At 41.0% G+C, this 24,644-nt stretch overlaps 1 protein-coding gene across 1 annotated transcript in view; it reads right to left on the bottom strand.

The window, feature by feature from the left end:
- Window positions 1-24,644, bottom strand: part of ctnnbl1 (catenin, beta like 1) — a 29,703-nt gene that overhangs the window by 2,570 nt on the left and 2,489 nt on the right. Inside the window, exons 5-15 of the mRNA XM_019862996.1 lie at window positions 23,510-23,607; window positions 21,319-21,412; window positions 18,047-18,138; window positions 17,736-17,808; window positions 17,168-17,226; window positions 16,715-16,863; window positions 15,024-15,205; window positions 9,197-9,294; window positions 7,339-7,419; window positions 3,030-3,167; window positions 1,765-1,837 (exon numbers count right to left, since the gene is read on the bottom strand). Of these exons, the coding sequence (XP_019718555.1) occupies window positions 1,765-1,837; window positions 3,030-3,167; window positions 7,339-7,419; window positions 9,197-9,294; window positions 15,024-15,205; window positions 16,715-16,863; window positions 17,168-17,226; window positions 17,736-17,808; window positions 18,047-18,138; window positions 21,319-21,412; window positions 23,510-23,607 (1,137 nt within the window). The remainder of the gene's footprint in view (window positions 1-1,764; window positions 1,838-3,029; window positions 3,168-7,338; window positions 7,420-9,196; window positions 9,295-15,023; window positions 15,206-16,714; window positions 16,864-17,167; window positions 17,227-17,735; window positions 17,809-18,046; window positions 18,139-21,318; window positions 21,413-23,509; window positions 23,608-24,644) is intronic.

Here is a 24,644-nt window from a genome sequence, read left to right as displayed (position 1 = left end):
AAATTGAATGCTTTCAGGGGCGCATTATAATGCGGAAAATACAGTACTACATTAGTCCCGGGAATGAAAAATAAATAAATGAAAAAGATTTCACTGTATACCGAACATATTGTTCCTGACAGGTTTTATAATGTAAAAGGAATGAAGTGTGACAACAATCAAGGACACATAAATATGTGCGCTGCACACTCAGAGGAAAAAAAAAACCCAAAACTTGCTGCACAGATGCAATCAGAAGCAAAAGCAACACATTTCCCCACACAATGACAATTGGCGAGTTGACATGTTGGCACCGGCACGCGTGACGGATGGCTCTATCTACCCTGCTACACGCTCCAGGGCCAGAGGGGGTGTGAGTGGAGCCTCTTCAGCTTTATCACACAATGATATAGGAACGACAGATGACACAGTGGGAAAAAAAAAAACCCCAACATGGCTGCTGGCGTCAGGCCCGTTTCCGTTTCTCTTTTACACACTGCAGTCCGTTGATTGTTTAACTGAGAAGAGTCGCGGTTGTGGCAGCACGGGAAGAAGACAAGGCTCCTGTCCTCCTCTGAGTTAGTGCTTCTATGCCCTTACATATTTTACAGAGTTTTTTCGCCCATCAATGGCTAAAAAGACCAGCCGTGCTTATTTCCTGCCCGATATAATTTGTGTGCTGGAGGAGCCAAATCCGGAATGAGTCCAACTTTCATTGTGAGGAAATTCTGTGTTCGGAATGAGCGGCTGCATGAGGTATACCTGGCTGAGCTATTTAAATGAATTGCTTTTGATATCCACTACAGACAGGCGGACACCAAAGACACAATTTGTTGATGATACTGGCAAGAGTTTGTTGGCACAGTATTTATCAGCAATGCGGTAAAAATGAGAGAAAATGTGAATATTTATCGTGCGCTCCTAAATGTTGATTTGCTCTTAGTACTGTGCTTCTAACTTCATTTTGTCTTTGACAAAAATCTAAAATGAAAACAAGTTGGGTCGTTCATGACAAGTGAAATTGCATTTTTTTGTGCTTGTGCTCAGACATCAGGACGGGGGGCAAATACTTTTTCTTGGCTCTCTACTGTATGCTGTGCTTGATTCAAAATCGTTTTCCAGGTCATTACGATTTTTATTTGATGACAAAAAGGAATCAAACCACTTTAATAACCTGTAAATATTGTGCCCAGCATCAGTACAAAGTATTCTAGACTCAATTTGTCATGTCATTTACTCACCCGACTATGCTAAATTAAATGCAGTGTGGAAAATGTGCAAACAAAGAAAATCTTGGTCAATACAACGAAAAGAGCTACGAGAAATGTCTTTGAAATTGACGATTTATGACCACTTTCTTTTGGTTGTACTGCAGGTGACTTACTGAGCTCATTTGTGCTGCAGTCGATCTAAATAAGTTTATATAACGCAACATACAATTTTACAAAAATTGTAAAAGTATTATTCCTGAATATTTATTTCACTTTCAACCACTCGACATGTTCAGTGGCATCAGTGCTATACATACACATGTAGTTCTTATTTTTTTTCTTTGTATTTTTGCCCTCTATGGACAATAAAAGCGGTATTGTGCTATGACCAAAACATAAATACAAATCTATATAAATAAAACATGAATTGGAATATTTCATATCACACACTTTTTATGCTGTGTCTTTGATTTAAAGATGACAATACGCAAAAATCTACAAAAATTGTAACATATGGGGTAACCCATGTGTTACAAACATCGTAGAAATTGCAGCACAAGGGTTACTGACTCACCTCTCATGATGTGGCGCACAACTTTGACAGAGCCCCCTCTTAAGTTGAGAATTTGATGGACCCTCTGCTGCAGCTGAAGTCAGACAGACAGACCATTAGGTGTAAAACCTCGAAAATACAACTTACCGAACGTGAAGGTCATCACTTGAAAAGGCGGCACTGAAATGTAAATATGAGGCAAGTCGAGATACTTGAGCTAAATACAACCTTAAGGGCGTATGGAAAATGCACTTCAAATTATCTGGAGCGTCTGTCCACCCACCAACTGTGAGTTTAGAGACTCAATCAATCAATCCACCAACCGACCGCGTTGGTATCTGGTGATCTGATAGATCAGGAGTTCGCAAGGCTTCTGGGAACGGGGGAACGCATTTTTTTACAAGGACCCTTCCTAATTTTAACTACTTTGTGTGCTTCTACTTGCCATAGGATTTTTTTTTTAATCAACATAACCTAAATATTAACCCTTTCAGGGACAGCGGTTACTACAGCGGACAGCTTCTCATATCAGGTTGCAGTAATTCTTTGAAGAAACATGCTATGTAGAGACCCGGGAACCGTTCAGAATCGTGAAAAAAAAAAAGGCATATCTTTCTTACCGTATTTTCCGCACTAAAAGGCGCACCTAAAAGCCTTCCATTTTCTTAAAAGCTAACAGTGCGCCTTAAAACCCAATGCGCCTTGTGTAAGGCTATTACGGTAATATTTCGACCCCCAAATGGCTCCTTGCTCGAGAGATGCTGACAACGCAGAGTTCAAACTTAGGGCAGTTGAACACGGAACTAGAGCAGCGGCAAGAGAGTTCAACGTTAACGAGTCAATGTTATAACTTGCTGTTGGTCAACTGAACTGTCGCTGCTTTATAAATACATTTTACTGACGTCTGATCGTTCTGTTCACGTTTCGTTGAGTGTAGCTCCATCTAGTGGATGCATTGTAGATTGTCTTATAACACGGTGCGCCCAATGTATGAAAAAAATTATAAAATAGGCCATTCATTGAAGGTGCGCCTCATAATCCAGTACGCCTTTTAGTGTGGAAAATACGGTAAGAGCTTTCATGTACTCTGACAACTACAAATCCAGTATGTGGCATTAGCTTTACAAAAGTCACTCCAACACAGCGGAAAATTCAAGACAGCAGTATCGGTTTCACAAGTCTGAAAACTGCTGTTTGAGAACCTTTATTTGTCAATAAAATTGTTTCAAATGCACGTTTTCTTTTTACGTGGGCGGGAAAGCACCACGTCTCAAAGACGTTTGTACCTGTGATAGTCCCGAGTTGCTGATCTCGACCATGATGTAGCAGATGGACTGAAGAACAAACAGTCCGGCGTCCAGTCGACGGAGGTAAAATTCATCCTCCATGTTGTCATCAAGAATTTCGCCACGGCGAACCATCTCCTAAACGCACACAGACACACACACGCATGTCCTGATAAACTACAATGGCACTCATCATGCAAACCTCTACCGTGGCCAAACATCAGGTGCAATAATAAGCACACCTCCGTAAAAACCCACCTGATGCGTGAAATTTAATTATTCAAAAACAAATTTAATTTGTCTTTCAAGTTTTGCTCTGACCGCGGCCCGTTGCTCTTTTCAATCCAAGAAAATCATTCCATAAGGCACTGCAACGTGCAGATCCTCTTTCCAAATTCAGAATAAAAATCCCCGCACTGCATGAGCAGTTTGTTTATTCCTATTGGCGACCACTGACAAACCAATAGGCATGAATACACAAACGGCACCCACAGGGATCCCCGCAAGGCAAACAGATTACAATGAACGGGCTTTTCTTGTTTCCCTCAACACAACAAAGCGCCTGAAAACAAAAGAGACACACTGAAAAACTGCAGTGTTTTAAATTGTCGTCTTTGTTTTGCAATTCTTCCGCAAATCCATTGTCATCACTAACCAGACACACGAGTCCATTGATTTTCGCTGCTCAACGGCACATGGGCATTCCACGCTTGCGCACGGGCGCACTTGCATCGTTATCCATTTTAACAATCCTGTCAGTATGCCAATAATACGGTGCTGCCAATACACATACAGGCAACATTAATCACCATTAGAGATTAAGGAGCAGACGGTGACGGGGAGAGGGTGGGAATTGGTGCGGAAGCCAACTGGAGCGCCATGCAAACAAATCCATTTTAACTCTCTATGTCAAGAGTGAAAATGAACTTCGAGTGTTTTCTTTTGTCCGGCGTCACGTAGACCTGATTTCTTGGTTCTTATACACGCGAAACATAAACGTTAAAGGTGTATGAAAACTAAATCATCACGCCCTGACCCCGTGTGAGGATAAAGCGGTTCAAATCATGGATGTGTGGATGTGTAAAAACAGTTGCTGGCGAGTATGTGCCGGGCACAGAAATCCAAATCGTGATTTTTTTTTTTTTTTTTTTTTTTATAGTCCGACAGAGAACGACTTTTTTTTTTCTGTGAAAACAACTTAACAAGGCAAACGCAGTAAATCAGGAAAAAGGGCAACTTTTCAAAGCTCGCCTGATAAAAACAAATAGCCTGCAGCGAGGAGCTTAATGGCGTCACACGTGACATTTGCATCCCTCGGATTTAATCAGCCTTGTCCTGAAAGATCGATGACAGCGCAGAACCCAATTATGGCCTTGCAGTTCAGCTCATTAACACGACTCAATCAATTGGTGAAAGCGCAAGAGAAATATTCATTGGAGGCACACACTGGAATGAAAAACAATATAGGTACTGTCGACGTCACGTTTTGAAAGAGTCATCTGATCTGCTTTCCCATGCGCGCTTATCATTCAAAGCTTTTTTTGTACCCTGCTCACAAGTCACTATGAAATTTGGACTTTTTCTTGCTTTTTCTTGATTTTTAATATTTATATTAAATAATATTTAATATTTGGGCCGCGGTCAGAGCAAAACTTGAAAGACAAATTGAATCCATTTTTGAATATTTATTAATGTACTTAATTTATTTTTACATGTGGATGACAATTACCGCATTTTCCGCACTATAAGGCGCTTCGGCGTATTATTCAATGAATGGCCTATTTTAAAACTGTTTTCATGTATAGGGCGCACGGAATTATAAGGCGCATAGAATAGAAGCTAAAATAGTGGCTGGGGTTGCGTCATGCATCCACTAGATGGAGCTACGCTAAAGGGAATATAATACAATACATCCCCAGTTATAGAAGTGTGTGCAAACCTGTGCAACCACATGATCTCACTTGCTTATTTTTTGTCCTCTCTTTTCTACAGCTTTTACATCAAATTAAATGGTGGAAAAGGTTTTGAAATGATTTATTTCAATATTTTTTTCGATCACGAAAAACTTGGCAATTTAAAAAGAAATGTGGAGACTTTTTTTTTTTTAATGCACTGTATATACCGTGTATTTGCCGATATTGCTTTCCATATTTGTGTCTCTACTTTTGCTCGAGACCACTCAACCTGTGCTGTCTCATCGTCTGCGATACCCCGATGCAAACTTAATGTGGTGTTGTCAGCATTTTGCAAAACCCCACTTGGACAGTGTGTGTGAGGCAAGCGATGCTCTTGATTAGGCTTTGAGGGTGGGCGGGGGGCGGGGGTTATATAACCTCATTAAAGACCCACATAGAGAGGCTGATGAAAAAATATTGCGGCTGCTTTCACACTATATTCCCAGACCTTCAGACAGGACTCACCAAAGTGGGACATTGAGATTTGTATGTTAAAAGTCCGTCTTTAAATGGTGACAAATGAGTAAAATCGCTTGTACAAATAATGTTCCCCTCAAAAAGACAGACACCCGCCATCTGCAGTTGGGTAAATAAATGCCCCCCCCCACTTGAAGAAAGACTTCAGATCAAAAGCAATGTAAAATGCTTAAAAAAATGAAGAAACAGGGAAAAGGAAGGTCAGTTAAATGTAAGGCAAAGGAAGTCGTAAAGTAGCTTTAAGTTTAAAATTAAGTAATACTGACGGGGAGAAGGACAGTTCAGAGATAGCATGGCAAGAAAAATAAGTAGCTTATTTCGGGATGGGTGCTGGAAGTGTTGTCTGGAAGTGATTTTTTCTTTGCCATCTTCTGAGAAACCAGTGGAAATCAAGACTGCAAAGAAATCCATTTTGTTTAGCTCTTAAAAAAAAAACAGGCTTACCGGGCTAAAGGTGCAACAGAGAGATTAAATGGAGCAGTGGAAGCCCCACGATTCCGCTGTGGGGACGGACGTGCTGTACCTGGGATGGGGTCGTTCCCATCTTGCAAGTCATAGAGATGTCAGCTATTTCTCACTTTTTTTTTTTTTTTTTTAAACGGAGCTTCACCGGTAGACAGGAGCTTTGTGTGTTAAATGCCTCAAAGATACCAATTTTCCAATCACATCCCCTGTTCTGTGGTGGCGTGACAAAACGTGCGCAAAAGCAGTCATAATGTGCGGGCTGGCCAGTGCATACATATATGTCAATCAAAAATGGATTTATCAAGTCATGAACAAACAAAACAAACAGTTAAAGCGATAAAAGCCAACACGAATGAAATCATGGCCTCCTTGGCAGAGGTAATGATTATTCTCTCACATCAAACATATACATGGTACGAGTATATTTTTATACTTCTGTCTGTCTGATCTGGTGTATTTCTGAAATATAATAAAGGCCGAATTAAATGTTTTGTCCTTTTTTATGAGTAAATGAATCCAAGCTACGTCTCTCTGGCACAAGATGGGCTGCAAACGTGCGCGAATCATAGAATACAGATGTGTGGCTTCGAAGATGCTGGTACACATGCAGAGAAGGTACCTTATCACACACAAATCACCCTTTTGCCATTTTCTGGGGAGGGGGGGAGGGGGAACAAGAGCATGACAGAGGCACACGGGGAGAGGAAAAAATGCGAACGAGAAGGAAGATAAAATGTCAACCTGTCTGGCCTTTCAAGGTAATCTCAGTCTGACTGACAAATGAATTTTTCTGTCATCTGAACATGCTCTCCAACTCTTGAACACATATTCCCTCTCCACCTTCGCTCACTTTCCCCCATCTGATGCATATTTCCTGTTTTTTTTTTTTTTTAAATCTCGTCTGGTCACAGCAGCTCCAGCTTCCTTATTTATTTTCTGTCAAGTTTTGACCACCTTATCTTGCAACATGTCTCCGTCCGCCTGTCTATTCCACAGCTCCAGTGACACAATTGGAAACAGCTCAATAGGAGCCTGGGAGAAGTGTGTAGTTTTTCATTCCTTTCCTCCAACGTGTCACGTTATCAGGAAGACCTGTCGGCTTTTTTCCATGAAGCTTTGGATGTGACGCTGGGCAGAACAGCAATCACAAAAGATGCCGCTTTTTTGGTTTTTTTTTTTGGGGGGGGGGGGGGGGTGGGATCAATCATCCAGAGTTTTACAACAGAGGATTGTGATTCATATCACAATCTTTGCCGCACAACATAGAAATGTTTCACATAAAATAGCGGTGACTTCAAGGTTTTTTCCTCTAACCAAAAGAGCACAATGACCGTTGTAAAAGGTACTGAGAGAGAGAGAACACCCTGTCAGGGAGGAAGGGATGGATGGAAGGTGAAAGGAGAAATGCTTACATGTTTCTCCCCTTCGATCCTCTTGTCAGCCTGTTGAACAGCCTCCAGGTACTTAAAATGCAACTCCATCAGTCGATCAACCTAGCGAGAAAAAGAAATTGAGGCGGAGAGAAAGAAAGCGAGTGCGGCGGCATACACAAGCCGAAAGAAAGAAATAGGAGTGCATTAGGGAATGGATGCGAGTATAAAGATGAGACAAAATGAAATAAGAAAATACAGTCAGACAACAAACAGGAAGTAGGGAATTAAAATTTGAATAGATGGTGTCTGCATTATGTGCCTACAAATAGTCGGCACGCCCCTGTTCAAATGCCAGGTTTTTGTGATATTAAAAAAAAACAGACCTAATATCTACAACTAAATTTAAAAAAATAATTTGAGGTCATATGATTGCACAAGCGTGCACACCCTCATAACTGGGGATATGGCTACGTCCGCAATCATCAAATTGCATTCAAAATGGGAGCCAGCACATATGCACCACCATTTAAAGTGCCTCTGACTAAGCGCAGATAAAGCTGTTCTAGTCGGCGTTTCCATATTTTTGCTTTCGAGCTTAGCCCTGAAGGTTTTGTGAAACTGACTAATACTCGAAACCCTTTACTCATCTCAACTCATCTTTATTCGTGTAGTGCTTTCCCAATGGCTGCAGCTGTAAAAGTTCAGCCTTGGTTTCTTCAGCGAATAACAGATTTTTTACACATGTTGGAGAAATTTCAAGTACTGTATATTTTTTGCAAAAGGGGTTTTAATGTTTTTCTTTGTAAGAGTAGTGGGAATCAGTGATGTGTTCCTCGAGCCGGTCCTTGGCCTCGAGGACCGAAGGTCGGTCCTTGGTCCTTGGCCTTGGCCTTGGGAGTCAATTCCTTGGCCTTGGCCTCGGGTTGCCGGTCCTTGGACACAACACTGGTGGGAATAGTGTGGTGTCCTGTTTGTAGATTAAAGTGGGGTGGAAACAAAGGAATGAGTGGAAATGTAGCGTGTCCGTAATGCGCGCCAGCGTCACTGCGTGCACTGCGAGGGTGAACGAAGTGTCCAATTGCTCACGCGCGAATCTTAGAGGGAACATTGGACTCGAGCCATAGTTTTTAATTTATTTGCCTTCGAGGCTTGAGTTGGGAATTTAGGTTGAATGAATCCAAAACATGACACAGTCATTAACATTAAGCGACGGACTGCACAGTATGAAACAAATGGCTTTGAATGAATATTTTTTGCTCGTTTTCCCTTTGAATCGCTGTCATTTCTTGAATATAAAACACATTTCTATTGATGATAAATAAATGCATCCAAAATCAAGGGAGCGCATTATATACGAATACATGTGAAAGTATGAATATTTGTCACATTGTACAGATATTTTTTACTGGTACCCTGGAATGGTGAGAAGAAAAAAAAATTCTACTTTCATTCCAATATATGTGACTCATAATGTTATAAATAGATAGAAAACATTTTTCTCACTGTTCACCTTGTGTCATAGTAGGGCACGTACATTTGATATCTGTTATTATACCCTAATCACACATTACCGGAATATGATCCTGATTGCTGGTGGATTATATTTTATCATGAGTAACATTGAACAGTGGATACTGTGCAATTTATTTTAACGGGCCACATTTGAGTTTGCTTTTTTTACCGTGGCACTTTTTACATTGGAGTTCAAATGTATAAATTATTGTCGTCCCGAGTCACTTGGGCTTTGTCACTCAAACACATGAATTTTCCCATTGTGGAATTAAGACACGCCTCAGCGAGTGCATCACACCGAAAAGTACTTTTGATCACAGATGCAGAAGCTAAAGACTGCACAAAGGAGAAAAGAAATGCAAAAAAAAGATCAACAACTACCAACCTTCTCACAATCATTCTCTGTAAACTTGTTTAGGAGTCTGCTTCTCTGTTGGGACTTGAGATTTCTCAGCATGGAGGCGATAATTGAACAGACATGCTCTAAAAAAAATACAGAAAGGAAGACAAAAGTAAAATGATTGTATCATCTCAACATAGTCCCAATTTACAAAAGCAAATCCTTGACAAAACACTTCTATTTTTGCAGTACATTGACTGGAACGGAAAGATATACTTCAAAATTTACATCAAGGTGACCAGAAGTAAATATTGTGTGAGACAGAATGACCACTTTTGAAGTTATTTTTGTGCATGCAAATACTTTTTGTTTTTCTACTTTCTTTCTTTCAAAATTTTGCTGCTATTAATTGCGAATTTCTCCATCGTGAGACAAATAAAGGTTTTCTTATTTTATTTTACAAACAGGTTATACAAGCAGCTGACAATGATATCCGTTTTATGATATTGACTAAACAATTGTACACACAGGTGCAGAAGAACACGACATTGTAAAATCTCTAAAAGTCCAGCGCGCAGGGAGAAAAATGCAATTGGACTTTTTCAACAAGAGGTCAATATTCTCACTCAACCATGCTTCTCTGTTGCTAAGCAACAAGAGCACAGGAATCAATCCCATTTCTGCTTTTAAAACTAATTCTGTTTTTGGTTCTTTTTTTTTTTCGGCAGTTGCCTTCGAGACCTGCGGCTCGCTCGCCCAAGAGATCTAAGGGCGGAAAGTACTGGCAGTCATCAACCACAGGTCACATTGAGAATTTAGTTAAACATGAAGGAAGGAAAAATATCACAAAATAAGGAAGGGCATTGTGATCATATTGAACAAACAAAACTCGCTGACATTCGCTTATTGGCTGAATGTGTGAATCTGAAAAACAAACACAAGAAATACGTTCTGCTTTTTCGGTGTTGTTCCAGTGTTACAGACCGTATCAAATATCAGTCTCGTAAAAGGCAATTGTCAAATGGCAAAGGTTGCAACAACAAACCTCTGAGGTATATATAGGCACATATATAGCTCTGAAGTTCAGTGCAATACTGGTTTAAAATTGCTTTACATTAAAAGTTGAGTCGATTTAGCCACAGATTTGTTTGCATTTTTGTTGTAATCTCATTTATGACTTGAAGTTACCAAATTCAACTATAATTGAAGTATATAAACTGTCTTTCAGATGAATTCATGGTTCGTGTGCCTTTATTTTGCATGCGTGTGATATACCACGCAAGTTCTCGACAATGATTTTGCTGCCACCGCCACCGCCCATGGGCTGGGTCAGTCTGAAGTCATGACAGCACAATGAGTGACATTCCCACCACTGTTAGTTTCATGTCAGTAAATTATCCTCCTGGGAAAATCATTTGAACCATGTGTAGTTGGTCAATTGTCATTTTGAGAGGGGAGAGAGAGAAAAAAAAAAAAACAACAACAACTATTGATTTGTTCTGAGCGGTAATTGGTGTGGCCACCTTCACACACTGAACAGAATGCTATTGATCACAGTCGGCAGAAAGTTTGAAACTAAGCGGTGACCTCTCCGAGATTGGCAGAGGTGGAGAGTATTAAGGGGATACAGGCTAAGGGCAAGGCTGAGTAAAACAGTTTCCCAATCTGTCCTGAGACAAGCGTATCATCAATACCTAATTTGCACACAAGGGAAGAAGACGGATAGGCCGGTGACATCAAAGTAACACGACTAGAAGGTGACCAAATACTTTATACGTTTTTGTCTAGTCACACCATACTCTGATATCAGCAAAATAATCCATCAGGATAAATTGATTCACGTGTTTTTGATGATTAAAAAATGTGATCTAACAGGTGGAACTGCACAGCCGGTTCGCCACAACAGTCACACAAGAACTATTGACAGAATGGAGGAGTGAAGATGACTGACGCATGATGCGACCTGTGGGATTGGGTATTATATCCTGAAATGCAGGGGCCAAGGTGTGAAGCTTAACACAGACACTTCACTTTTATCGGTCTGTCGTGTTGTCGGCAGAACAGCAACTAACAATTATTTTCACAACTGATTAATCTGTCGATTATTTTGGTGATTAATTTGTGATCGGGGGTTAAGTGTAAAAATTTTAAACTGGGAATTATTTCAAATGGACAGTGCAGAAAATGCATAAACAAATGAACGATAGTTCAGGTACTGGGTTGGATCGTAGCATGTCAGAAAATAGGCAAACATGTTGATCCTTGCAAATGATGACAAATGTTTCGTTTTGATTCAATACAGACAATCAATTTGGTCTCATGGAGGCAACATTAATTTATTAACGAAACAATGTCTCGATATGATTAATCGCCTCTCAAAAATAATGATCAATTTGATAATCAATCAGTTGTCAATTAATTAATTAATCGTTGCACTTCTAGTTGCAAGGAACGGTCACTGTTCCACAAGTATGTTGAATACTTTCAGGGACAGCGGTTACTACAGTGGATATTATGTTATCGGGTTCCAGGGTGCACGAAAGGGTCAAATATTAATCACGTGTCTTCTATCACTGAGATTTGTTTAATTCCAATCGCTAATCAGCATATTTCCAATGCCGATTTTCGTGATAGAGAACTACTTTAAAAGCTTGAAAAATCACTTTTCCAATGGTCACAACTCAGAGAAAGTGTTCACAGTCAGTTTATTCTTATTCCAACTTTAAACTGTAGGCAAAAATAAAAAATAAAAAAACCTCATGCGGTGTAGTTTTATTGTGCGGCAGAAGAGGCACGGCAAAGTTCTGAACAGTAAGTGGTAATACTTCACAAAGAGACACAAACAAGGCCAAGAATATTTGTGGCCTGCGGGAAGAGTAACCAGCCTTTTGGCACCAGGGTGGTATGTCAGCCGGTTTCAAAAGCACAATCGAGATTTGACAGGAGCCAGACTTAACTGTGCTCTTACCGAGGGGTCCAATATGCAACAGTCAAGAACTCAACTCTCAACTCAACTCCACTGTATTTATAGAGCACTTTCAAACAGCCATCGCTGCATTCAAAGTGCTGTACATGGAAGGACTGAAATACTGCGACTTTAGGCTGCATTGTTGAAACAAATAATAAATAAATTCTAACAATAATAACAACAACAAAGTATCCCATACAAATTCACTCATCATTGCTACTTTTCCATTGCTGTCTTTCTCTCAAAAAATGCGAGTGATGTTACCGAGTGATACTTTAAATTCCACTAATTTAAAAAAAGCATTTGACGTTGGCAGAGAAGTACCAGTAGCAAGTCAACCATAAGATAACTACAAAATATCTTGCTGTATCGCTAAAAGTTTAACCACAATAATTATGTATGAGAGAAGGGCAAATGTATACACACACACACACGCACACGCACACGCGAGTACCATGACCCCACCCACTGAAAGCTCAGATAAAAATGAAGACAGGAACAAAAGATGTATTAAGCCTTTAAAAACCGTGTTCAATATGTTAAACCTTTCATTTACAACAAATGTGAGGGGCTGTATTTCATTAGCGCATGAGATTACCGACATGAAATATGATCAGTTCCCATCGGAAAAAGGCACAAGCGTAATTAAATGTGTCTTTACTTGGGGATTGTCAGCAAATCCTTCTTTGTGTTAAATATACGACTATAATAGGATTAGACAGCATTGCAGTTTTGACATCACAGATAGCAATCAGACTTGCGTCATTCCAAAATGCTATCTACATCAAAGCAACAGGGACGAGAATGATAACGGAGGACTCGACTTGATCGTAAGCTTTCTGCTGAGATATGCGACAAAAAATGCAAGATGGAGTCCAGATGATGCCTTAATCTGATCTGCTTTTGGTGCCACAGTTTAATAAAATAATACTGGCTAATATCAAATATAAGATACAAGAGCTAAATGGATGGGATGGTAAGTGAAAAAAAAATCTGTGAATAGTTTCTTTGTCAAGTATTGAGGGGAGAGGTTCTATTTTTGTAAATTTGACCTATTCCAAATCCAACAGCTTCCTCCACACTGACACTAGAGTTCCTAAGAATAAATTAGGGTTTTTTTTTTCTGTAATGTGAAGGTTGTCGCCAATTTAAAATGGAGGTTGCTGCATTCATTAGAAGAAAGGGTGAGGATGGAGTCATTTGTTGCTTTCAAAAGGTGTGAGGGAGGAACACATTAAAGAAACTTTTTTTAGTGGCCGAGCTTTGACAACTGAACCGTTCTTGTTTACGTTGATTCCTGTCCGCACACATACACCATTAGCCATCAAAGTATAATCCGCTGCAACAACTTTCTAACCTCTTCTCAATTAACAAATAATGAAGAATATGCACACCGATGACACGAAACCAGAAAAAAAAGGAAGCGCCTGGAAACGAATATTCATCAAGACGGCTGCAATTTATCGTTCCAAACTTTCCTCTTTTTTCACCATCCCAAAATATTTACGTCGTCTATTAATTCTGCCAGTCTTTGCGCTGATGTCTGTTCTTTTGCACTGTTGTCAATTTCAGAAAGGATTTCACGGGGATCAATCTTGCACCAAGGTTTGTGACGGAGAGAGGCAATGAATGTGAAAAGGAAATGAATGTCATAAAGGAGAGGGAAGACAGCTTAATTACTTTTGAACGAAGTGGCAAAATAATTCATCTCTACAGTGTTGTTACTATAGATAAACTTTCAAAAAGCCAAAAGTGGAAGAGCCCGCAGGCGTTATTTTCCGACGCGCAACTTATTACATAAACTCTTACGATTGATTAAAACAACTGTATAATGTATAATGGTCAGGTGATCTGTTCCAAGGACACCCTGAACCGGTTTCCGGTCAATCACATGCATACAGCATGTATGGGAATCGAAATGACATCAGCTGCATCAAAGTCAGCCATGTGCATTAATTGCTGCTCACGGAAAATATTTGGGTTTGACATCAAAAGATCTATATTACACATCTCTGTTTTTACTCCTGCTTATTTCCATCCTGATTTGAAGGATAATTTAGGAAACACCCCATTTGTCTTGATCCAAAAGTCCCCAAAGTGCAAAGACAAATTTAATAAACTTAATGAAACAAAGATTAGGAAAGTTTCGAAAAAGATCGCATCTTCTCGTGATTACCAAATATGCAGGCTCATATGTGGAGGAAATGTCATGATTCAGCCTTTTCTGCGATGGCTCACTAATCTTCGCTGAGAAACAAATCAATTAACAAGTCTATACAGAAACATTTTGTCATCCAATTTAAAGAAAGACGCAAAACTAAACACAGAGCAAAAGCAACCAAGAGCTCATTGGGAATTAGAAGTGGAAGGTTTTGGACTGGAGAAGTCAATCTCCAGACTGGGAGTGTGCATTTTACCTGCTGAAGAGGCGTATAAAAAAAAAACATTTGTTGATGGTGGTTAACATATCCAATTAAATCATCTTGTACCAAAAAAAAAATTCATATACTGTATTATACATTATTCACACAGCACCAGTGATTTTCCCAGAGTGGAAACTCATTATTGCATGTACCGTAGTGTCGGTTACAACTGACATTTTCAAGACAACGTGGGATTTACAACAAATAGCTTTTGATATTTTAATCTCGGACATGGAACAGTCATCGAACTAGTTAGTTGATCGTCAATAAGGCTGCTCTTTCCAAATTGGACCATAGCTGCAATTGGTGAGGCGAAACATCCCAGGGTGTGGCAATAGAGAGGGGAGGTGACGATCTATTTGCCACAATTTTGAAAGCCTTTGGACTGTTGGCTCTTGTAAAATCTTCAACAAGTCATCATACTCATTTGGTCAAGCAACAAAACCTACGAATCATTATTTTGTTGTAACTCATGACTGACCTTCATGCTCTTTCTCAGAAGAACCGGAGCTCCTCATCTTCTTGGGAGTTTTCATGAAAAGTGGAAAGATGGTTCGCAAACCGAGGATGTCCACAAACTTATGGCAGTTGTCTCCTCCCTCCGGTCCTATCATCCCATGATCCAGAACCTTGAGGGAGCTAGTTCGGGACATTTTCTTCTCCCTACACAGAGCACTATTGTCATCATATGTAGCAGCAGGTTGCTAACTTATAATTAAAAATGAGCATTTTTTTTGTTGTTGTTGTTTTTTTTTTTGGTATACATATGTGTTGAATGGAAAAGTAATTCTCAAAATGAATCAAAACACACACACGTAATTCTTATAATCATAATAGCAGCAGGACGGTTTGAGCGTTAACTGTTTCTCTTTTCAGTGCACGCCTTCTCATAGGAACTGTAGCCGTTTGTCTTCCTGCGTTGCAACAAATGACAGATGGCAGTATTTATCTTGGGAGTAGGGGGACATATTTCAGGCAGTTGAGTATGGTTCTCCTGACAGAAACATTAGGTATGATGGACGGTTGGAGAGGCCAGAGGTGCGGCAATATAAAGCGCATTTTCCCATGGGGAAGGAGCCTATTCACTCGCTTGACACTTGGCTTAAAACCTTCAGGTGTCAACAACAATATCGTTTTGACCCCACAAAGTGACTGTGAGTATCCAACACACAAATATAAGCAGCTGGGGTTGAAAGGTCAAATTAATCATCCCAGTCAAAACCCAACCACATAGCAACCTCTTATATTATTATCCATCTAAACGGTAGGGATTAAAGTATTACTGACCCTGATTTCAATAGACATGGCGGCCAGAACGGATGAAACTGGGTGACCAGTGGTAGGGAGTTATCACTTCACAAGTATCACACGTGGGATTTTGAAATCTTCCAAAAAGGCGTAAAAGATGTCACCATCACTAGTTTAGCTGAGATGAAAATTAGCATTGGCAAGTTTTTCACCTCCACAACAATGCAGACAGTCGGTCCTTTCTGTCGTTTTCCTTCTCTGTTATCCTTGTAGACCAGGGGTGTCAAACTCATTTTTGTCGCGGGCCACTTTGGGGTTACGTCTTCCCTCAGTGGGCCGTTACGACAGTGAAATTAAATAAATGTTGATATATTATTACTTGTACACAACAAATTGATGGATTACCAGTTTTGAAACCAGTCAAATCAACTATAATAGTTTGTTCAATTTTTGTTTGAGCGAGTGTTAGCAGGCTAACAAAATTACTGCAAAATCTCAACGTTATTTATTACACATGACAATTTGACATTACGGTCCAGATTTTAGCAAGGATCATGGAAATTGACACACATGATTTGCTTTCGCGGGCCACATAAAATGATGGGGCAGGCCAGGTCTGGCCCCTGGGCCTTGAGTTTGACACGTGTTGCAAACAGTTCTTGTGAAAAGTTTTGCATTTCAATAATGAGATCCCGATCCAGTCTTCAGACGTGCGTTCTCACTTGTATACTTCGAAGACTAGACGCACAGTGTGCAGACCTAATGTTTGTACTTATTTCCACATTTTCTTTCCAAGGGTCATGCGTTTACAAAAGCTCAACGTTCACTTGAGGCTGGCCATCAACAAAGTGGCGGCGGATGCAACTTTTCATGAGAAATTCAGATTGGTTTCCATGCTGGATTGAGTCAAACAATCACTCTCACCGAAGCATGAGATTCATGAGCTGAAGACCCTCCCCTTTGAGGAAACGGTCCCGATTGGCTGGCAGCATTAGGCAGGAACACAGTGCATCAAAGAGATTCTCCATCATCTCCTGCTCCTCAACTGTGGATGGGTTATGACGTTTAAACACCTAAAAGAAGATTTACAAGAAACACTTCATTGGTATTGGAATTTGTACAAGGTTGGGCCAATGTAAAAAACATCACTTGCAAATACAGCCGACTAAGTACGGTGCTGTGGAAACGCGGCATTAGAAATTTGTGCGACTGATAGGATACTGTCACATTCTTGTGATTAGGTTAAATTGATATCTGGGGGCAATACCGTCAAAGGAAAGATTGATATGTTCGTTTGCAAAAAATAATAAGGGTAATGGGGAAGTTTTCAGGTTATGAATGCACGGGGAAAAGCAATCATCTTGAAAAGAGTTTTACGGATAGTTGCTGCAGTAACACATCAATGCCATCCAGTTCTCCCAGGAGCTCTCTCGTGTCTGCGGAAGAGAGAATGAAAAACCGAGTGAGAGAAGGAAAGGATAATGTTCTACAGTTTTTTTAAATGACGGCTCTTAATTGCTACAGACAAGTCTTTCGGCTTCTTCCACCTTAAATCAATAAGTGGAAGAACCGAAGGAGGATTAGGACGGTCATGCTGAAATGTGACATGACTGAATAGTCTTGCACTATTCATGAGAAACTTTCATGGGCCTGACACCTCACACATGACAGGTTAGAGGAGGTAATAAAATGGAGAACACAGCAGTCAATGATAAAGAGAAAATTAATGAAGATCTTCAATGAGCTTGGGAGATTCAAAGAAGAATAGTGAAGCAAATAGAATCAAGAGGCCATGGGACACAGTGATAAAAAGTGAAAACTTGAGGGAGGAATTTTGAAAAGGGCGACAACAGCGAGACTTTGTCGGGACAGGTCATGACAAAGAGATGTGGAGCTGTGGAAGACCATTTGTAAAGACACGTATGAGTCACTCTGACACACTTACTGTCATTGTTTTGCAACAAGATGGCCAGAATTTCACTGCAGTAAAGCTTGTTACCGTCAAAAGGCATCTTTGCCTAACAGGAAACGGTGAGAAAACTTCAATAAGCTCACACCGTTATTCATTATATTGTGTATTATTTAATCATCAAATAATACAAATAAACACGTCATCAGTTAAGCAACATTAATCAATAACAACAAAATGATGTTGGAATACATTTTTAATGCAAAATAATTTTGCCCGATCTGATGGAATAATCAGTGAAATAATCAATTCTCAAAATATTCAACAGCGAGAGTCCTACTTCTTACCTTAATTCTCTTGAGCAGCCATTGCATGAGTCCCTGCTGAGCTGCTTCTGTGCACAGGCCTGGTCTAAATTCGGCCATATTTTCGATAATGCCTGAGGGACAAAAACACCATGGGGAAACATCAAAATCCATCTTTCAAAGCTGCTATTGTCACAAGTCTCCGAATGATTCAACAACAGGTAATGTGAAATAACTGCAAGGGCTGGATACATTTTGGTGCAAATCCTGATTCTCTAAAGCAGGGGTCGGGAACTTATGGCTCGCGAGCCAGGTGTGGCTCTTTTGACGATTGCATCTGGCTCGCAGATAAAACTAAATATTCTCGCTTGTATAATCCATCCATCGATTTTTCACCGCTCGTGTCCTGTTCAGGGCTTCGGTGGTGGCAGGATTAATTTTAATTGGATGATACTGGCCTACGTTGGCCGTTGCTGGGTAACAGGTAAACACCCCCTTTTGAATCAGCCCGCTCGGTCTTTAGCTCAAAGCTAATCCTTCCACGAATAAGTTGGCGAAAAGAAAAAAAGTTGACGAGTATGGTACACTTCAGGACAAATGGACCGAAGGATTCGCCTTTGTGGAGAGAACAGGTTCTGCAGTGTGTCTAATTTGCAATGACAAAATACCATCGATGAAACAGTCGAATGCAGAGCGGCACTTAGACATGCTACAATCGCATCAAAATACCCTGCGGGAGACACCGGACAGGAAGTGTGCAAGCTACTGAGCAGAGTGCAAGCTAGCCAGCATAAACGCCGCGTATGGACCCGGCAAGCTGACTATAATTCCGAGCTTTGCTGGATTGTGAGCGATCGTGAGACACGGAAAACCATTCACATTGATGGTGAGTATTATAACTAAATTATTTTTTTTAAATACATTCAGAGGCTTATTATACTGACATTTTGTTGAATTCACTTTCAAAATAAAGTTTAGATTTAAATAGCTCTCACTGAAATACATTTCCAAATATTTTGCTTTCATGGCTCTCTTAGTAAAAAAAAGGTTCCCGACCCCTGCTGTAAAGCATAGCCGAGCCTCAGCCAAGACTTCTTGCTTACTGCTACCTCGCAAAAATGTCACAGATGAGCTGCACGCAGTGTGATATGCAGCTATTTTTACAGGCTGTCTTGCGGTATCACACTCACAAGGTGAAGGAAGACAAGCTGTGTCAAAGAAACATCCCTTCTATATAGTACATATCTCAGATCTGTCGCAGACTGCCAAAAATGATCGTCTCTCCTCTGGAGCAGTCAGTGGCAACAAGCTGTTTGTCTGGCAGGTTTAGGCTGATGTATGTACTAATGTACATGCCTTAAATTCAATGGTGGCCTTGAACGGAAGACCACAGACACAGATTTTCAGGGGTATTCATGAAGGGATACAACAGTTTGTGCTCATATGGAAAGGTGTGTCTGGTTTTTGGTCCCGGTTCACTCTTAGACTATGATTAGAAAGAAGCTGCTGCCACCTGATATCTTCATCAGAGTGTACCGCTGCAGAAAGGGACAGACAGAGAGTGATAATGTGGAATTGCGATGAGGGAAGGGAATACAAATGAATTAAACTAGGAGAGGAAGGCAGGCGAATTGAGGTAGAGGTAGAGCAGAAGGGAAGATGAAGGGTGGAAAGCTATGGGAGCGTGGAGAACAAGTGGACCGTAAATATGGTGAATGAAGAAATACGAGCAAAATAAACAAACAATAGAGAAAATTAGGGATACTTGAAAAGAGAGGAGACAAAGGGAAAATACGAACAAGGAAACAACCGAGGAAAAGGGGCTGCTGGTGACTGAGCCAGGGAAAGCAAGTAGAGGCAGAGGCCTTTATCAGGGATTCAAAGGGAGTCGACAAACAGCCTCCTGGAGGACAGCAGGCTCACAGCAGACAACAGACAAAAGGCTTATTGAAGCTGGGAAAGCTCCCTCCACAACACACGCGTGCAAACAGAGGCACACACTTGCATAGACTATACACCAGCGCTGCTCCCCTGACACGCATCTGGAGCCAAACACACACACTGCGCGCACGCGCACACGCACGCCTCAACTGCTCTCCCATGACTCGGCCTCAATCTGGCGGCAAAGAAAGGCATCATGGCAGCGGAGTCTATCAAAGCAAAAAGAGCTGAGAGGCAGAAAAGTTTTGAGTCATGTCAGGCTAAATGCAGACAAGGACTTAGTAGGTGATGGCCCACACCCCCTCACCTTTAGGTCACGTAGTCTCGTGGGTGTCGTCTATAACCCATACAGTTAAATATATTTTTGCATTGCGGGGTGGAGTTATACATACGTGTGTGCGTGCACGTATGGATATATGTAAAATTATTGGGTAGGACAAACACAGTGGAACCTCTAACGTTGCATGCCACCCAATTCAGAATTCAATCAGGATTTATCCAGACCACAGTTACAGAGGCCTAAAGAGAACATTTGTCAAACCTTATTCAGACTAGCCATCAAAATCCATGTATACCATTTTAAATTATCGATTCTGTGTTAAAACCCCCTCAGCCTATTTACACAGACTCTTTGGCTGAGGTAAAACCTCTCCTTTCTCAAAATCATTTACTAATCCATGCCCTTTGTTACATCTCGGTTGTATGACTATAATGCACTTTAATTTGTTGCTAGCCTGTTCTCCTTCATGGGCTTCCAGTTGGCTGAAAATCCTGCTGCTCACCTGCTAACTGATGCTCAAAAGAGGGAGCTCATAACGTCAATTCTAGCCTCCCTGTACTGCCTCCCCTCACAATTTAAAGTTTATCTTATTTGCTGCCATGGAGGTGATGATTAATGGTGTGTGCTGTGTTAGCACCAGACGCAAAGTGAACTCGCGGCTCTGCAACATGATTAGCCATGCCAGCTAGCCAGCCGTAGCTCACATGGAGCTTGGGCAGCACAAAATTGCAACCACCGAGCCTTCCCCAAAAACAAAGAGTGGAAAGCAGGGAGGTTGGGTAAATGTGGACAAACGTTTTTGTTTTGTTTTTTTGATTTTCAGAACGATGTCGTGTTAATTTCATCACATTCATTCATGAAATGCGCACTGTCCAGTGTCGTGGTGGCCCGACAAAGCGCCATACTGTTGCTTATGTTGGAAGCTGGATTAAAGCCAAACTGAATTGGAATTCAGTGAATTCCTAAACAAAATACGGACAATCCTGAACATTTGGCAGCTCTGTGATTGTAGCATGTGAGGAGAAAGCCTTCCATTTTTGAAAAGTAATGACTGAAAGGCAGTTTCTTCGAAGGAAAACTTTTAAGTCCTTACCCAGTGTGTTGAAGACACCATCAGCTTCCTCTTTAACCTGCTCATCCAGTCGCTCCATATTCTGCACCAGTAACGCGACCACCTGGCCCTCCAGCTACGCAGAAAGTTTGGTTTCGGTCAAAATTTGAATATTTCAGTCTGACAGCAACATTTGTTAACATTTTCACTTCCCTCAGATGTTAAGGGTTGTTGAAAACAGTTTTACTGTGAATGTATTGTTTTGTAATTAAAAAAAAAAAGATGAGATACAGTATTTAGAACATGAACATGACGTTAAACAATCAAACAACATGTGACTTCAATGAAAAATTGCAGCGATGTATCGAACTAGCCAAATCAAAAGGTTTGCTCTACATTTGCATGTGCAAATTAGACAGACGATAATTAAGGTCAGAACTTTTGGGAATGTGCAAGTGTCATCAGTCGAGACTGGAGACTGATTATCAAACAAAGCTCAAAGGGTGCCGTCTGGCTGGATAAAAGTACTATTACACACAAAGGAGACAGACCGTCCACGCTGATTTATGAGCCACCAGGGACGGTCAGGGATCTTTTTGATTCATCTTATCAAGGGTGCCACCTGGCCTTCTAGCAACAAGGACAGAGGACTTGGAGGCATTACAGCAAGTGAAGAGACAAATGGGTCCTAACCAAACCTTGCCGTCCTGAAACAGTCTCGCCTGAAGGATGTTGTAAAAGAGGACCTGGGTTTATATCGCTCCATTGCCCGGTAAATGGACTGCATTTTTATGTCGTAGTTATTCCCTTTGGAGTGTTGAAAACCAACCCCCGCATTATTGTCTTAAACAATATCACATCAAGCCAAGAAGCCAATTCATAACAACAAACAACAGTTTGGAAGGCCTGTCATCGGTGCTATTTTGGGATGATGTAGATTTGTCAGGCTCATCAGATCAGGGAAACTGACAGAGAACAGAAGACCCGTTAGCAGTATCTCCAACACTGTGGTCATGATTCTCAGTCAGAAAAGGGGAGATTGTGAAGCTCTACATCCCGCAGATGAGTTTAACTACCGTATCCGTGTTTTATTTACAAACAGTTAAAAGGACATACGTAATTTCCCGTATTTTCCACACTAAAAGGCGCACTGGATAATGAGGCGCACCTTCAATGAATGGCCTATTTTGTAATTTTTTTTCATGCAATGGGCGCACCACATTATAAGACGCAATATACAATGCACCCACTAGATGGAGTTACACTCAAGAAAACGCCAACAGAACGATCAGATGTCAGTAAAACTTTTTTAATAAAGCAGCGACAAGTTCACTTAACCAAACGCAAGTTATAACACTGACTCGTTAACGTTGAACTCTCTTGCCGCTGCTCTATTTCCATGTTCAACTGCGTAACCGATCGCCTTGAGTTTGAACTCTGCGTTGTCAGCATGTCTCGAGCAAGGAGCCAGTTTGGGGTTGAAATATTACCGTAATGACCATATACAAGGCGCATCGGATTTTAAGGTGCGCTGTGAGTTTTTTAAAAAAATGGAAGGCTTTTAGGTGCACCTTTTAGTGCGGAAAATACGGTACGCAAAAGATATATTGGTGCAGCACTTTCAGAGATTCAGTTGTAGTACTGGTCTACTGTTCAGACTAGAGCCATAAGGCCGTTCTACGCTTCTACACTTTGGTCACAAGCGCTGGGGGCAGCGGAAAATACAATTAAGTGGCAAAGTTTCAGTATACAACAGATATTGGCAGATAAATTTTACAACAAAAATACATGCAGCAAGTGCTGTGTTCTGACAGCATTCCTCTCCCTGTTGTAATCCATTGTATTTTATTTTAATATGAGGTTTTCATTTTCTTCCTATTCCACGATTATATTTGATTAGATGATGAGTCTCTGTGTCATCCAAATGCTACTATCTACAACCAATCTGAACTGGACCAAAACGTTCAGCCATTCACTAAAACTTACTTCTTGGTGGTGGGGGGACAGAAATACAGATGGCAGAAATTACTTCCCTACATAGAGTGCTGGATCCATCCTTAGAAATTGCGAAAAGAACTACATGCTGCTTAAGTAGCACGCAGTACGTCACAGGTTGACAACTCCATGGTGAGGTCAATGACCAACAGACCAAAATAATATCTGTGCACAGTTTTGTATGCCAGAAGAACAGACTCGGAGTAAAGTGTTGCTTAAGGTGTAGAACTCAACTCACCAGAGAATCTATAAGGACCTCGGCACCTTCCTCGCTTTCGTTGAGTGTGACAATGTCCGTCAGCTCTTGGAGTAGGTCCACCACTGCTATGGCAACATGTAGATAAGGCTAAGGACAATAGGGTTACAATGTATAGGTTTGTGCTGAGTTTTTCTTCTCATGATACATTGATTCTGTGAGTACTGTCCGAGAGCATCGCACATCTGTATCCTAGTTCTGGGGTTGAGTCTGAGTTTGGGTTTCTTGTATGCCGTTGGTTTCTTCTCATGCTCACAAGATTTGCCCCCCACATTCAAAAATCATTTTTTGCTCACCTATTTTCTAGATTTGAGCCGTGATTAGTCATTACCTGAGCCCTTAGGTACTTGTGATATACTTTTCGGTCGACAGCAAGTGGCACAATGGCCACCCCCTGAGATGGATAAAAATTGGGAGTATTTTGAGGCTTAATTCATATTCCACAAATGTAATATGAATCAGAATGCTGTGTTTAGACTCGTGGGGGCACATATAACATATTATTGGGAAGAAAGTATTCGGCTTGACTTCGCCTTTAACATTAGACAAATCTCACAGCACACAGCCAAACAAAATTCTCACAAAAAAGAAAACAATACTGAAACAATTGTCTCAATTTATTCCCAAATGGTTGTTACTCAGTGGGAAACGTGGGCCTGCTTCGTTGAACACAAAGCCAAGTATACTCACAGAAAGCTATGTTGAATAATTTCTCTTGGGATTTGCTGGCTATGACCAATAAGTAACAAACTAATTGCATAGTTTGACACTTCCGGGTTGAGTGAACGCTGGCGCGTCTGGCTGCCGCTGCTCAACCGCTATTATTCTTTTTTAGCGTTTGTTTTACGGTTTTTTTTACGGTTTACTCTCGTCATGGGAGAAACCCTCCTCTCCTCTCGCAATTTGTTGTGGTTTTGGACCGTCGGTCGTCGCACGGTTGTCCTCGGTCGCGCTGTCGCGGCATCCTGCCTGTTCGGCTGTCGGACGGTGCTCCGTGCCTTCTCCGCCCCTCTGCGCCCCGTGGTGGGGGTCGACGGGGCCTGTGTCTGGGCTACGCTGCTGTGGACCGTCCTGTCGCTCCTCCGTCTGCCCGTGGGGGGACTGCTGCGGTGCTCAG

The sequence above is a fragment of the Hippocampus comes genome, unplaced genomic scaffold (genome assembly GCF_001891065.2).
Source record: "Hippocampus comes isolate QL1 unplaced genomic scaffold, H_comes_QL1_v1.1 scaffold1, whole genome shotgun sequence".
Taxonomy (NCBI): domain Eukaryota; kingdom Metazoa; phylum Chordata; class Actinopteri; order Syngnathiformes; family Syngnathidae; genus Hippocampus; species Hippocampus comes.
The sequence above is the reverse complement of the archived record's forward strand: the minus strand, read 5'-3'. Positions and strand labels throughout refer to the sequence as shown.